General features: G+C 37.9%; 1 protein-coding gene and 1 long non-coding RNA gene across 3 annotated transcripts in view; one reads left to right on the top strand and one right to left on the bottom strand.

Moving 5' to 3' along the window:
• The window catches only part of LOC122646675 (asparagine--tRNA ligase, cytoplasmic 1-like), a 30,254-nt gene extending 24,980 nt beyond the window's left edge, over positions 1-5,274 (bottom strand). For both annotated transcript variants that reach the window (XM_043840267.1, XM_043840266.1), the window contains exons 1-5: positions 4,705-5,274; positions 3,249-3,836; positions 2,181-2,431; positions 1,970-2,099; positions 1,718-1,776 (exon numbers count right to left, since the gene is read on the bottom strand). In XM_043840267.1, coding sequence (XP_043696202.1) covers positions 1,718-1,776; positions 1,970-2,099; positions 2,181-2,431; positions 3,249-3,836; positions 4,705-5,211 — 1,535 coding nt within the window. In that variant the 5' untranslated portion in view covers positions 5,212-5,274. The remainder of the gene's footprint in view (positions 1-1,717; positions 1,777-1,969; positions 2,100-2,180; positions 2,432-3,248; positions 3,837-4,704) is intronic.
• Positions 5,275-6,258: 984 nt separating this feature from the next.
• On the top strand, positions 6,259-11,774 carry LOC122646760. The gene is made up of 3 exons (XR_006330691.1): positions 6,259-6,301; positions 6,373-6,476; positions 11,764-11,774. It is a non-coding gene; the product is annotated as an uncharacterized LOC122646760 (long non-coding RNA).
• The last annotated feature ends 379 nt before the right edge of the window (positions 11,775-12,153 follow it).

Here is a 12,153-nt window from a genome sequence, read left to right as displayed (position 1 = left end):
TAAGGTTGGGCTGGGGTTTTAAAAAGCCGGCCCGGTTGCACCCCTACCACAGAGCATGCAAACCCTCTATTTCTTGGGTCCTAACATCCAGCAACTCTATTTCTGTGACCCTAAACTAAAGAAACCCCTTACATTTCATGATCATGACCTAACCAGGATAAAAGTGTTTGTAGAAGAAAGGAGAAACAAGGAAGATATTAGTGGCCATCTGCCAGTGATTGATTTGCCCCTTCTTCTCATTAACATGGAGGTGACCAAATAATTGGTAGATGAACTTCGACATAGCCTTGAAATGACTTATCAATCAATCCAATTTTCTCAAAATACTGAAACTTTCTGATGATCTTAGCAATTCCCTGCACGTCAGGAAAATTGCCTTTGACTTCACTACCTGAAAACTGAAAGTTTTGATTGTCTTCTTGAGGATCTGACATATTAATGGAATTGAAAGAAGAAATAACTCATGTGATGGAAAATAGCAGCAAGAGAATGGATTTGGTTATTCTTGTTATTCAAATGGGAATCTCCTGTCCTTTGCCATTTTCTCCGGCAACCCATCGCATCTACTTTGGCCTCAATAATTCTCTAGGGCAGGAAAGTGAGAAAAGACATGACAGAAAGGAAGGAAACAGGTTTGGATGGTGGAAGATTACCTAGTGTTGCAGTCTCAGAGGTAGAATCACATGAGTTGTCGTGTTACTATGTAAAAGCTGGTGAAGTCATTTAGGGACATAAGGTCAACAGTAGTCGATGTAGTCATCTTGAGTCTCAGAAGGGAAGTTGTGAGGGAGAGAAGGTGATGACTGCTGCATCTTTGGCATTTCAGGAGGTGCAGCGTAAGTGTTCTATGCTTTAATTTGAGCATAAAGTTTTGACTTTTGCGGGTGTTAAAGCATAAATTGGTGGGTCCACCAATAAATCACCCATACAACAAACCAGAAGCATATGTTTCACACTACTTTGTTCCATTTCTGGGCATTTTATATCAAAGCTAACAAAGCCTTTAAGAACATTGGCTTTGAGAAAAATCATTAGTCGCCCAACGGTAGTACCAAGCCCGTCAGAGTACTATATATTTCTTCCTCTTCTCATGACTGATGTAGATAGAAAGTAGAAAAGATCCTTTTCTTTTCAATTTTTTTTTTTTTTTTGGTGGGTGTCCTCTGGTAGCAACCACACTCAATTACTGTTATCGAATTTTACCTTTTTAAGATCTAGATTCAAGAGGATATGGTGTAATCCCCGATAATGGTTGCAACTCTTATCCAGAGAAGAAGCCTCAACAACTTAAAAAGGAAAATGAGCTGATAGTCGAAACCCATCAGAACCAAGATGCGAAAAGGAACATTTGACTATCTGACATGTTTTCAGTTTGGAAAACTTGGCTCCAAAATTATACCATATATACAAGCCTTGAAGTATAAGAAAGAAGTCAAGAGAGAAATCAGATATGGTGCACTAGTAGTTCAATACGAAAAATATCATGCATGACAGCATACCATAAATGTGATATTCTGATACATCTTCCATTTTAAGACTTTGAAGACTTACAAGACAGGATGGGAACCAGATAAAATGCACTTCTAGTTTGGCACAAATAAACAGTGTAAAGCCAATCATGCACAAATGAGACATAAAAACATCAGACTTTGCACAAATGAAACATGAAAACATCAAACATGTCAACAGGAGGCACAAACAACACAAACATCCATACCTTTTCTGGATGGCTTCATAACGCTCTTCCCTTTGGCTTCCACCAACCAACTCTCCTACCTAAAAAACGAATGTGAAGATATTTTATGCATTAATCTAAGATATAACACAGAGACCTTCCATTGCATTATTCTTATACTATAAAATATTTTTTTAGTTGCACATGGAAGATAATCAACCAATAGAACAAAGCAATAAATCCTAGAAGATACCTCTGGAAAAACAAAGCATCATCAACAACAGATCAATATACCTTAGGCACAAGTACATCCATGGCAGCCACTGTCTTCATATCATCATTGAGCCTCATGTAAAATGCTTTGATCCCTTTTGGATAGTTATACACAATAACAGGCTTTTTAAAAATTATTTCTGTCAAATATCTGCATGAATTGAGCATGCCATCAGGACTGGTATAAACAATTCAAACAAATAAATCAAAAGCATGTAAATCATTCAAATACCTTTCATGTTCAGATGATAAATCTATTCCCCATTCTACTTTATTCTCAAACTTCTTATCTGTAACACTCTCTAGGAGTTTCACAGCATGTGTGTAAGAAATACGCTCAAAGGGGGTCAAAGTAACCATTTTGAGGCGATCAATGGCAGCTTTATCAAAATTCTCAACCATAAATTTCATATCATCCAGGCAATTTTCAAGTAACCATTGACATAGAAATTTCACATATGCCTCGGCACAGTTCATATCATCCTACAAAATGCATAAAATTTAGCCTGTTACTGAAATACAAACAGATGATTGCACAAATCCTCCATTGAAATTAAAGGTAGGGTATACATCCAAGAAAAAAAAGAGCTAAACAAGCCAAGCAATGGAATGCCACATCAATCCTAACATGCAAACATGTCAATATATATCTTATAGATTGAAATTCATCGATTCAATTTAAACAACAGTCTCAGATCCACTTGATCAGTGGTCAAGTTAACTTGAAATAGGTATGAAGTACCAGAAGCTTGATGAATAGTGGTGTGAAATTAGTTTCTCACGATTTCAGGTAACTATCGAGAAGCTATGGGCTGAACAGAAGAACTTTCTATGGAATCTATGCCCATGTACAAATCAAAAGTCCAAGAGAGCAAGAGGACAGCAAAGAGAATGACTAGAGCTACACACCCCAACCTATAAGGGTGTACCTAGTCCACGAGGCTTCCGCTATTGCGGGGTCTGGGAGGATCATAATGTACACACCCTAACCTATGAGGCTGCTAAAGAAATTGGGAGTCAATCAACCTATCCTTCCATCCAACAGAAAATGAATAGGGTTAACACATCCAAAGCGGAGATTTTTTTTTTTTTTTTGGGGGGGGGTGGGTGGGGTGGGGTGAGGGGGAAACAGGGAACATTAGTCATTAGAAGGTGCATCTATGACTCAAAAATTTCTTAGCATTTGCCAAGTCTCAAGACAAATCCAAACTTCCAAGTTGGCATGAGAAACTTTTAATTGTAGCCAAGCTTATCAAGAATGAACTATTTCATGAAAATACACTAAATCATATTTCAATACCTCCAAATCAGCAAATGCAATTTCAGGCTCCACCATCCAAAATTCTGCCAGATGCCTTGATGTATGAGAGTGTTCAGCTCGAAAAGTTGGTCCAAACGTATAAACACTACTAAGGGCACATGCAAAACCCTCAACCTGGAGTTGGCCTGAAACTGTCAAAAAAGCTTGACGAGCAAAAAAATCATGCGAATAATCAATTTTGCCATCCTTTTCGGGAAGACCAGGTTTAAGCTTAGATCTCTCTTCCAGCCTTTCAAGATTTTCCTTTGCTCTTGAAAGTTCAGCCACAGAAGCAGTGATCTCTTCCTTGTTTGCTTCAGATTTTAATTGCGAGACATCGTCTCCTTTCTCCTTGACAAGAAGCTTGGCAGCCTCTCTTTCAGCTTCTGATGGTGGAGGGTTTTGCTTCAATTCCTTTTCCAGTTTTTCTGCATCAGTTAGCAATGTTGTAACCTGAAACATTTCACCTGCACCTTCGCAATCACTAGTTGTAATAATAGGAGTGTGCACATAAATGAAGCCATGCTTCTGGAAAAATGTGTGAGTTGCGTAAGCCAATGCATTTCGGATCCGAGCAACTGCAGATATCTGAGAACATGCACAAAATTCAAATGTAACCGACAGTGCATTGAACATTCTTTCAGAACGTAGAAAGCATCCCACTAGTATAGTAGTATGACTCGAAATGATAACAGAAAAGCGGCGCAAGGTGAAATGCAAGCTGGAAGGGATCTACAGGCTTCTCAAAATAAAATCCATAACAGTGGCTCCATCTGGTTGGAAGTGAAATGATGGGAACTGAAATCAAAACAAAAATAAAGCGGAAACTTCTCTAATCATTACAAAAAATGATTGTGTAACTAAATTTAATAACTTACTAAATACAGTGATTAATTTTACTTCAGTTCTCAACCAAATTAATTGAATTTGAACAGGAAAATATGACAGGGAAATGAATATATTTGAAAATTTTAATTACCATATCAGGTAGGAATTTAAGATTGGCTAGTTAAACAATTCTGATGGAAAAAAGTTTCCATTTTCTTTCTTAAATCAATTTCAAGTACTTTCATTTCCTACAATAGAATTTCAAGTTCCACAACACTAATTCATGAAATTTGGAAGCTTTTCTCCATACTCCAATCACATAATCAAACACCCCGCAACACCCACCCCCCCCCCACCCCAAAAAAAAATGAAAAAGGTATAAATGGTTCTTAACAAATGTGACCCCAATTTCACAACTATTAGCAAATTTAGAAGTAGCCAACTAGTTTGCAAAAGAACAGTCACGAGTATACCATTCTTCAATCTCGAAGACAAATGCTCCCTGTTTCAACTTAACCGTTTAGGGCGCATACATGCCACTTTTGAACAAAATATATATGCTATAAAATCACTAGAATTAGAAGAAATCAAAGAGCAGGAAATAAAGAAGTGGAGAAGAAGAAATTACTGTATTGGTTCTGGGACGAAGGTGTACAAAGTCTCTGAGGAACTCAAGGGTAAGCTTAGTCTTTGGTAGGGGATACTTGGCAGGATCAACAGGGCCAACATCCAAGACCTTCTCAACTCTAAGCTCGACACTCTGCTTAGTACCTTCCGGGGGTTTCTTGAGCTCTCCTTCAACATGTACGCAAGTACCAGTGGGAACAAGTTGTCCAAGAGGGGCGACTTTCCCGTCAACGATGACTTGGAGGTTTGCAGAGCAAGAGCCATCGTTGAGTTCAAGGAACGCGAAGGTTCCCTTTCCTTGCTCTCGCCCTGTCTTTACCCACCCACCAACTGTGACATTCTGTCCGGCAAGGGCGGCGCCACCGTCGGGACGGCAGACGATGCTGCGGATCAGTACACGGCGTGAGAATTGGCACCATGGAACGATTGAGGAATCGGAGTTGTCAGTTAGGGTTGCAGTGGCCATTTGATGAATGGGTGGCGAAGGCGAAGCATCGTCGTCTAACATTTGCTCCTCCTCCCTGTTCAGAGTAGCAAATTATGGCAGGCACGGAACAAAGATATGAAGTTGAAGAATTCAAAGAGAGAGAGAGAGGATACCTCTTATCAGGGCAGGGAACAGCAAAGCAGAGCAGAAGATGAACCGTGGCTGTGTGCTTTGTAATTTCGTTGCTCAAAGATTAGGCAGTTTTCCCACCAAAAAAAAAAATGAATAAAAAAGATTAGACAGTTAAGGGTTGGCGAAATGGTCGTATCGCATTCTTTTTTAAAAGAAAGATTCCAAATTTACCGAAAAAAGAAGAAGTAAGGAAAGATTCCAAATTGAAATGTCAGATTGGTGGTTAGTGTTCGTCTGATTTCGAATAACATTGCTTATGAAGCAAAAAGAGAAAGAGAATATGTGAAAGGAGAATAAAAAAAAATGTGCAATATACATGCACCATTTACATTGTTTGAATATTTACATGGACCTCCCTGGACTATTGTGGGGCTTACAAGTAAAGCCATTTCTAGTAAGTTGAAACCGTTGAAGCAACATTCATAAATGTATTCGAAATCTCACCTTTATATTACAAAACCTAAACTCATCTCCTCTAAGGGTGTCAAAATGTAATCGGAACCGAATACCAATTCTAAAATCGAGCCGAATTAACCGAATTGAACCGGACCGAATTAATTTGGTTCGGATTCGGATCGACCAAGTAAGTCTTTTATTCAATTCGGTTTGGATACGGTTTCGATGCAAGAAACGTCGGTTCTAACCGAAACCGAACCGAATGACTGAACCTAAATGGCTAAATCCCTAATTTTTTTACATTTGACAGTTGACCTTTAGCTTTAGGCTTTAATGCTTTATTAGTTTATTGCTTCATTCCTTTGCCAAGACTCTTTATCTTCCAAAGTTCCAAGTTCCAACCTTTTACTATCTCCATTCTCTACGACTCTTCGTCTCTCCCAACTCCCAAGTCACAAGCTCTAACTCTTAATTCGATTTACAGTTTGTAAACTACAAACTTACAGAGTAACACATACAATAGAGAATCACAAAACATTAGGATCGAGCATATAATGTTCATGAAAAAAGTGTTGCATATGCTGTACCACAATTCCCTAAATACTAGATTCAAGAAAACCTATGACAATTCGGCTCAAAGATATACCCTTCTAGGTAGAGGAAGCTTAACCAGACTTCATATTCCTCGGAGTGTACACCAGCCAGATCTTTGCCTTACTCACCATTGATGAGGGAGAGATTCCTGTCACATGTCACCTGTAATAAATTTTTGTTGTTTAGTTATGAATATATTTTTCTTTATTACAACCTTCACCATTCCTTTCTTTTGCCCATAACCGAATTAAAACCGTATCAAAACCCAAATTGAACCGAAATCGAACCGAATCGAGTAGGTTTGGATTTGGATCCAATTCTAGAACCGAGTCGGTTCTCGGTTCGGATTTGGATCACACTATCACTTCATGAAACCGAACCAAAATCGAGCCGAATAACCGAAACCAAACCAATTGACACCCTTAGGTAGCGTTTGGTTGAAGGTATCAGACGAGTCGGATTCTTAAATTTGATCAGCTTCTTAAGAATCTGGTTCATGTGGATATGGATTCGGATAAAAAACCTGTTTGGTTACCCTGGGTCTGTCAGGTGGAATCCAACTGAAAAACTGTTTGGTTGTCTTGGATCTGTCGGGTGGAATCCTTCTGAATCTATATGTAAGACTGTTTGATTATCCTGAGTCTGTCAGTTGGATTCTACTTGAATTTTGTCTGAAAAAATATTTTAACCTTATTTTGTTATAGAACATATACATACATTTAATATGATTTTATAAAAAATAAGATAATCAAAAAATGGGATTAAAATTCTCAAAAGAAAGTCTTTCCCAATTTTTCATGTGTCCATAAAAATTATAAAATTAGCACTAAGTGGTATTATGTTACTTCAACAAAGCAAAACTCATAATACGGGCATTTTCAAACAACAGAGATCTCAGGATATGGTAAAAAAAATCCATATCCATTTATTTTAAGTACATACATATAAAATTTTTGTCAAATTTCAAAGATGCCATTAAATTTGGGTTCTTGTGTGGATTTTTTTTTTTTTTTGTTGAAGTTCTTGTGTGGATTAGTGTCATAAAAAAGTTGAATAAAAAAGGCCTTGGTGGATTTGAACCACCATCCTTGGAACATGCTTATGTTCCAAGTGCTCTACCAATTTGAGCTAAAGACCCATCAAGTGGAGCTTGAAATTTACAAATAACCATTAGATATTGCCACAAATCCAAGTCAATCGTGAACTTGGGAAGAGAATAACTAATATAAATACTAAGCTAAGATTCAATGTAAGGAATCGAAGATGTAGAAGGGTCCATGACGCATGAAATGACAATTTCCAGGCCTGGCAAAAATACACCTTAGATATCACATTTTGTAGATTAGAAGTGAAGTATTTGACATGAGGGTAGAACTCTTCTACCATCGTTCCAACTTCATCTTCCTCCATCAATCTCATCTCTCTCTTCTCTGCGTTCTACAAACCTCCACTGCCCTCTTCATCGATCCCTTTGTCGATCTGCAAGGGTGGAGCTCCACTCTCCACCTCCACTCCGGCAAACTTCGAGATGCAAATCTGACCGTGATCAACTCCAACGGCTCTGATGTTGCTCTAATAACTCTAATTTGGCGAAATGTGAGCTGCACGAAATAGCATATTATTGTTGTCCATTTGAAAATCTCCAGCTCTGCTAAATATAAGACAACAATATTCTATTGGTGTTCTAATATCTCCAATCCGGCGAAATGCGACTCAAATTCTTGAAAACAGGGATCCGAAGAGTTTGATTCTCAAAAAATTGATATTTCAAATGAATCTTCCCATGTTAACGTAATTTGGTATCCGAAATCGATTGAGTAGCAAAATGGTTCATCAAATGGGAAATCAAACGGAACTGACGAAAGAAGAATCACTGAAGAAAGAGGAACAAGTATTTGCAGAGGAGAGCAAGAAATTTAATCACGTTTCTGGCATTTTGCATAACATTCTGGGGAACAATTTTCAACAAAGCTGAGAAAGGATTTAGGCAGGATGATTCATCATTGTTCATCGGTCACAAATTTCCCTGGCTTTGTAAGTTCAGAAACATCAATGGCTTTGTAAACAAAGGACTAGAATAACTCCAAATTGTGATTAAACAATCTTCCATAAAGGGCCAACAATGTCCTAAATACTTGCTAAAATCAGAAAATCAGACGAAAATAATATGAAGTTCCAATTCTGCCAATTAGAGAACCACTACACTATATGGAGAATTCAAATTCCAGCAACCCAAGGCCTTAGATCATCCCCAAAAATAGGTCGAAGGACCACTTCAAATTGCTTAATAAAAGCCCCAAATAATCAGCCAAAGCTCGATAACAGATCTGGATTAATTGAAGAAATCGATACTCCCAAAGATTTCAGGTATCGGAAACAATAGAACTGCAATTTAGGTATTTTGATTTTGTGTACACATTTATGTTATTTTGTTCTCACTAGTAACACTGGTTTCATCCATTTTATGGGTTGCAGACTAGTAAATTGAAAGCAGTTGTTAGTTTTTCTAAGCAAGCAATAATCCAAGCTAAAAAATCTCAAAGCTTGATTCATCGAATCATCCAATGCATGAAACAACTCAACTACAACGCATAAGCAAGCATTAGAACCATCAAGATAGAATGAGAGAGAGAGTGTTCGAAGAGAGGGAAAGGATGCAAAGGATTGGGGGCAGGTGAGGATGCAGGAGGAGGAAGAAGCAGAAGGGGAAAGTGCAGAGGATTGGGGGCGGGGCGGGGCGGAGCGGGTCACAGGAGGAGGAAGAAGAAGATTTGGGGATTTTAGGTTTGAGGATCTAAAAAGGGTACAAATGGTATTTCGATTTTATCAATTTAGTTCAAGATATAATAAGGGTAAATATGTCTTTTACATTTCAAAACAAATACCTCACTAACACCATCAGCCTTCATGGGTACAAACGTAATTGTTCAAACAACGGAGGGTGTTCTGTAAATGGTTCAAACACGAAGGGAGGTGCATGTAATTTGCTCAAAAAAAAAGAATGAGTTTCCGTCCACCCACGGTGAATGGGATGATCTCATTCACCAAGGGACGGGAGAGGGCAGTAATGGGTATCAGGAGAGTATTTTGGAACATACTACAATCCTAGGAGGGATTTGTGAACACTAGGATGGTGGTTGAACCTTCACCTATGGGTGGAGAAAAACTTTTTCCAAAAAAAAAGGATGAAAGTTTTCTCGTAGCTAAACTGCTAAAGTGAGGAGAAAGCAATGAAATATGTGAAAGGTGAATAAAAAAGAAGTTTTTTTAGGGAAGCCAATAAAAAAAAAAAAAATTATAAATTTTATAGTGTAAAGAATCTTATAACCTGTAACCAAACCATTGCCTGACAAAGAGAAGAGAGAACAATGGGAGAAAAGGGTTGTGCGATAGAATATCTCTTCTGTCGTACCAACCAACATATATTTATATTAAGCCAAAACAAAATTACAAAAAGAATATAACTCGTACCTATCATGTTACATATCTTAACACTCCCCCTCAAGCTGGAGTATACATATTTCAAAAGAAAGCTCCAGCTTGAAACAACAAGAATAACTATAAAAGGTAGCACTTGTCTTGAAAACATGTAGTCATAGACGCTAGCAAATTCAAAGCAGCACTCTAATCAATAAATCCATCAACAATAGCAGTCCAGATAAATCCAATCAGCAACATGCCAACACCAAAAGCTCTTCCCAAGGAAGTCAACAAAATGCAACACCCAACAGCTACATCAAACATCCTTCCTAATGAAGGAAACACAATGCAAGTAGTAACTTGCTCAATAAAAGAAAAATAAAAGTGCAATTCCAATGGTCACACAAAAGCCCATAAAGTGCAACTCCGAAGACTACACAAAATCCCATAAAAGTGCAGTTCCAATGCCTACACAAAAGCCCATAAAAAATTCTAAGATAAAATTGCTTGTAGTAGACATCTTCAATTTCCCCCTCACGTATAGCATTACATGTGAACAAATAACGACCAATAATCAATATCTCAAAGGACGGATATCTCAATAAATCTTATAAGCAAGAGCACCAGCAAATACGATCTTAATAAATTAATCTTCAATCACCCCCCACACGATAACAAATAAAATCCCAATAATAATTACCAACCTCCCTCTCACGGTAAAATTTGCTAGGCAAGCACAATCACCACTCCATGCAAAAACATAAGGCCAATGGCAATTCTGGAATTCATCTATGCAATCTTTGGTTGAATCCAAGCAAATATACCAACTAACGTAATCCTGGGTTTCAAAACCCGATTCGGATCATTTGTGGATCCACCCAATCAACTAAAAGGTACGTATTAAAAGGTAATGGCAATTTTATAAATAACCAAAATTTTTCAAAGGGGCCATTGGTAAATAAGAAAGTAATGGGTCATGAAGGGAATTAGATTTATAGATAGGAGGCATACTTGGAATGAGCAAACTTTTAATGGCAAGATGTAAATAACATGAGAGAAATGGGTAATAATTAAATGTAGGGTAATAGCATTAAATACCAAATAAGTTAATATGAGAATTATTGATGGCTTCATATAATTTCCATTTGGTCCATGAGTTGATGCATAACTTTGCTTGGGATAGGTATAAATTGATTTCTTGCTTTGATGATCTTTCTGTCTAAAAAATTCAACAGATCCCTATCTCAAGTTCTGATGATGTGTGGAGATTCACCCTGAACAAAACAGGGATTTTCTCTACTAAATTAGTGGCCAAGCATCTGCTAGATACTACAAGTCATCAACCTAGACCGCTAATGTTCCATTGGTGGAAATTCTTTTGGAAACTTAATATTCATCCCAGATTTAAAATCTTTTTTTGGCGTGTTTTACATGCAGGGCTTCCCACACGGGCTTGTCTCTCGAAATGGATTTCAGTCGAGCCTACATGTGTTTTCTGTGGTTCACACAATGAATCGATTTGGCATCTCTTCCTTTCATGTGATTGGACTAAGCATATTTGGGCTGCTGACCCTCTTGGATTAAGAACCGAGCACTTCTCTGCCCCAACCATACTCGACCTTTGTGTCTTCCTCCTTGGCAAGTTTGCCTTGGATAAACAATCTTGCAAGTGGTTTATTTCAGTTTTTATTATCACTTTTTATTTTATATGGGTTATAAGAAACAAGATAATTCACTGTTCTGCTCCGGCTGATCCTGTATCAGTCGTTGAAAATATCATTCGCTGGTTGGCTGACCTTCACATCCATCCCCCTGACCACACACCACACCAGGCCTGCACCAATCATCACACACGTGCTACTACTAACACTCTTTTACCTGCTAACGTTAACTTTCAATTCCTTGGTTTACTGATCGCAGGAATTTTTCAACCCGAACTTAATCTAGCTTAGTGGGCTTTTTACATTTTGATAGATGGCCACCATATGTTAACAGATGCAGGTAACCTAAACACTATTGATGATACTGAAGCTACGTTGATAGGCCTCTACCATGGTTGGCTCACCGCACAGGAGGTGAATATTAGGCTACGGAGTATATGGACCTCTGATAGATCTTTATTTAATCTGTTTAAAGAACCTTTCTCTCTCCCCCTTCCTTGGACTACCACTGGCATCTACTGTGAATTGTTAGATTCAATATTGAACTCAAACTCTAATAGCATAGGTTTAACTTATACCCCCCTAACCCTTATAAACTCTCATACTGAGGACTGTTTATTAGGCTTGTAGGCTTTTAGGGTGTTTGTGTTTATTTTCTATAAAAAAAAAAAAATTTAATATGAGAAGGAACCCGTGAGGAAGGAGAAGCCCATCGTCTTCAACCTTAAGAATCGAAACATCAACGGTAAACCAGCAAACC

Source organism: Telopea speciosissima, chromosome 11 (genome assembly GCF_018873765.1).
Source record: "Telopea speciosissima isolate NSW1024214 ecotype Mountain lineage chromosome 11, Tspe_v1, whole genome shotgun sequence".
In the NCBI taxonomy this organism is placed as follows: Eukaryota; Viridiplantae; Streptophyta; class Magnoliopsida; order Proteales; family Proteaceae; genus Telopea; species Telopea speciosissima.
The sequence above is the reverse complement of the archived record's forward strand: the minus strand, read 5'-3'. Positions and strand labels throughout refer to the sequence as shown.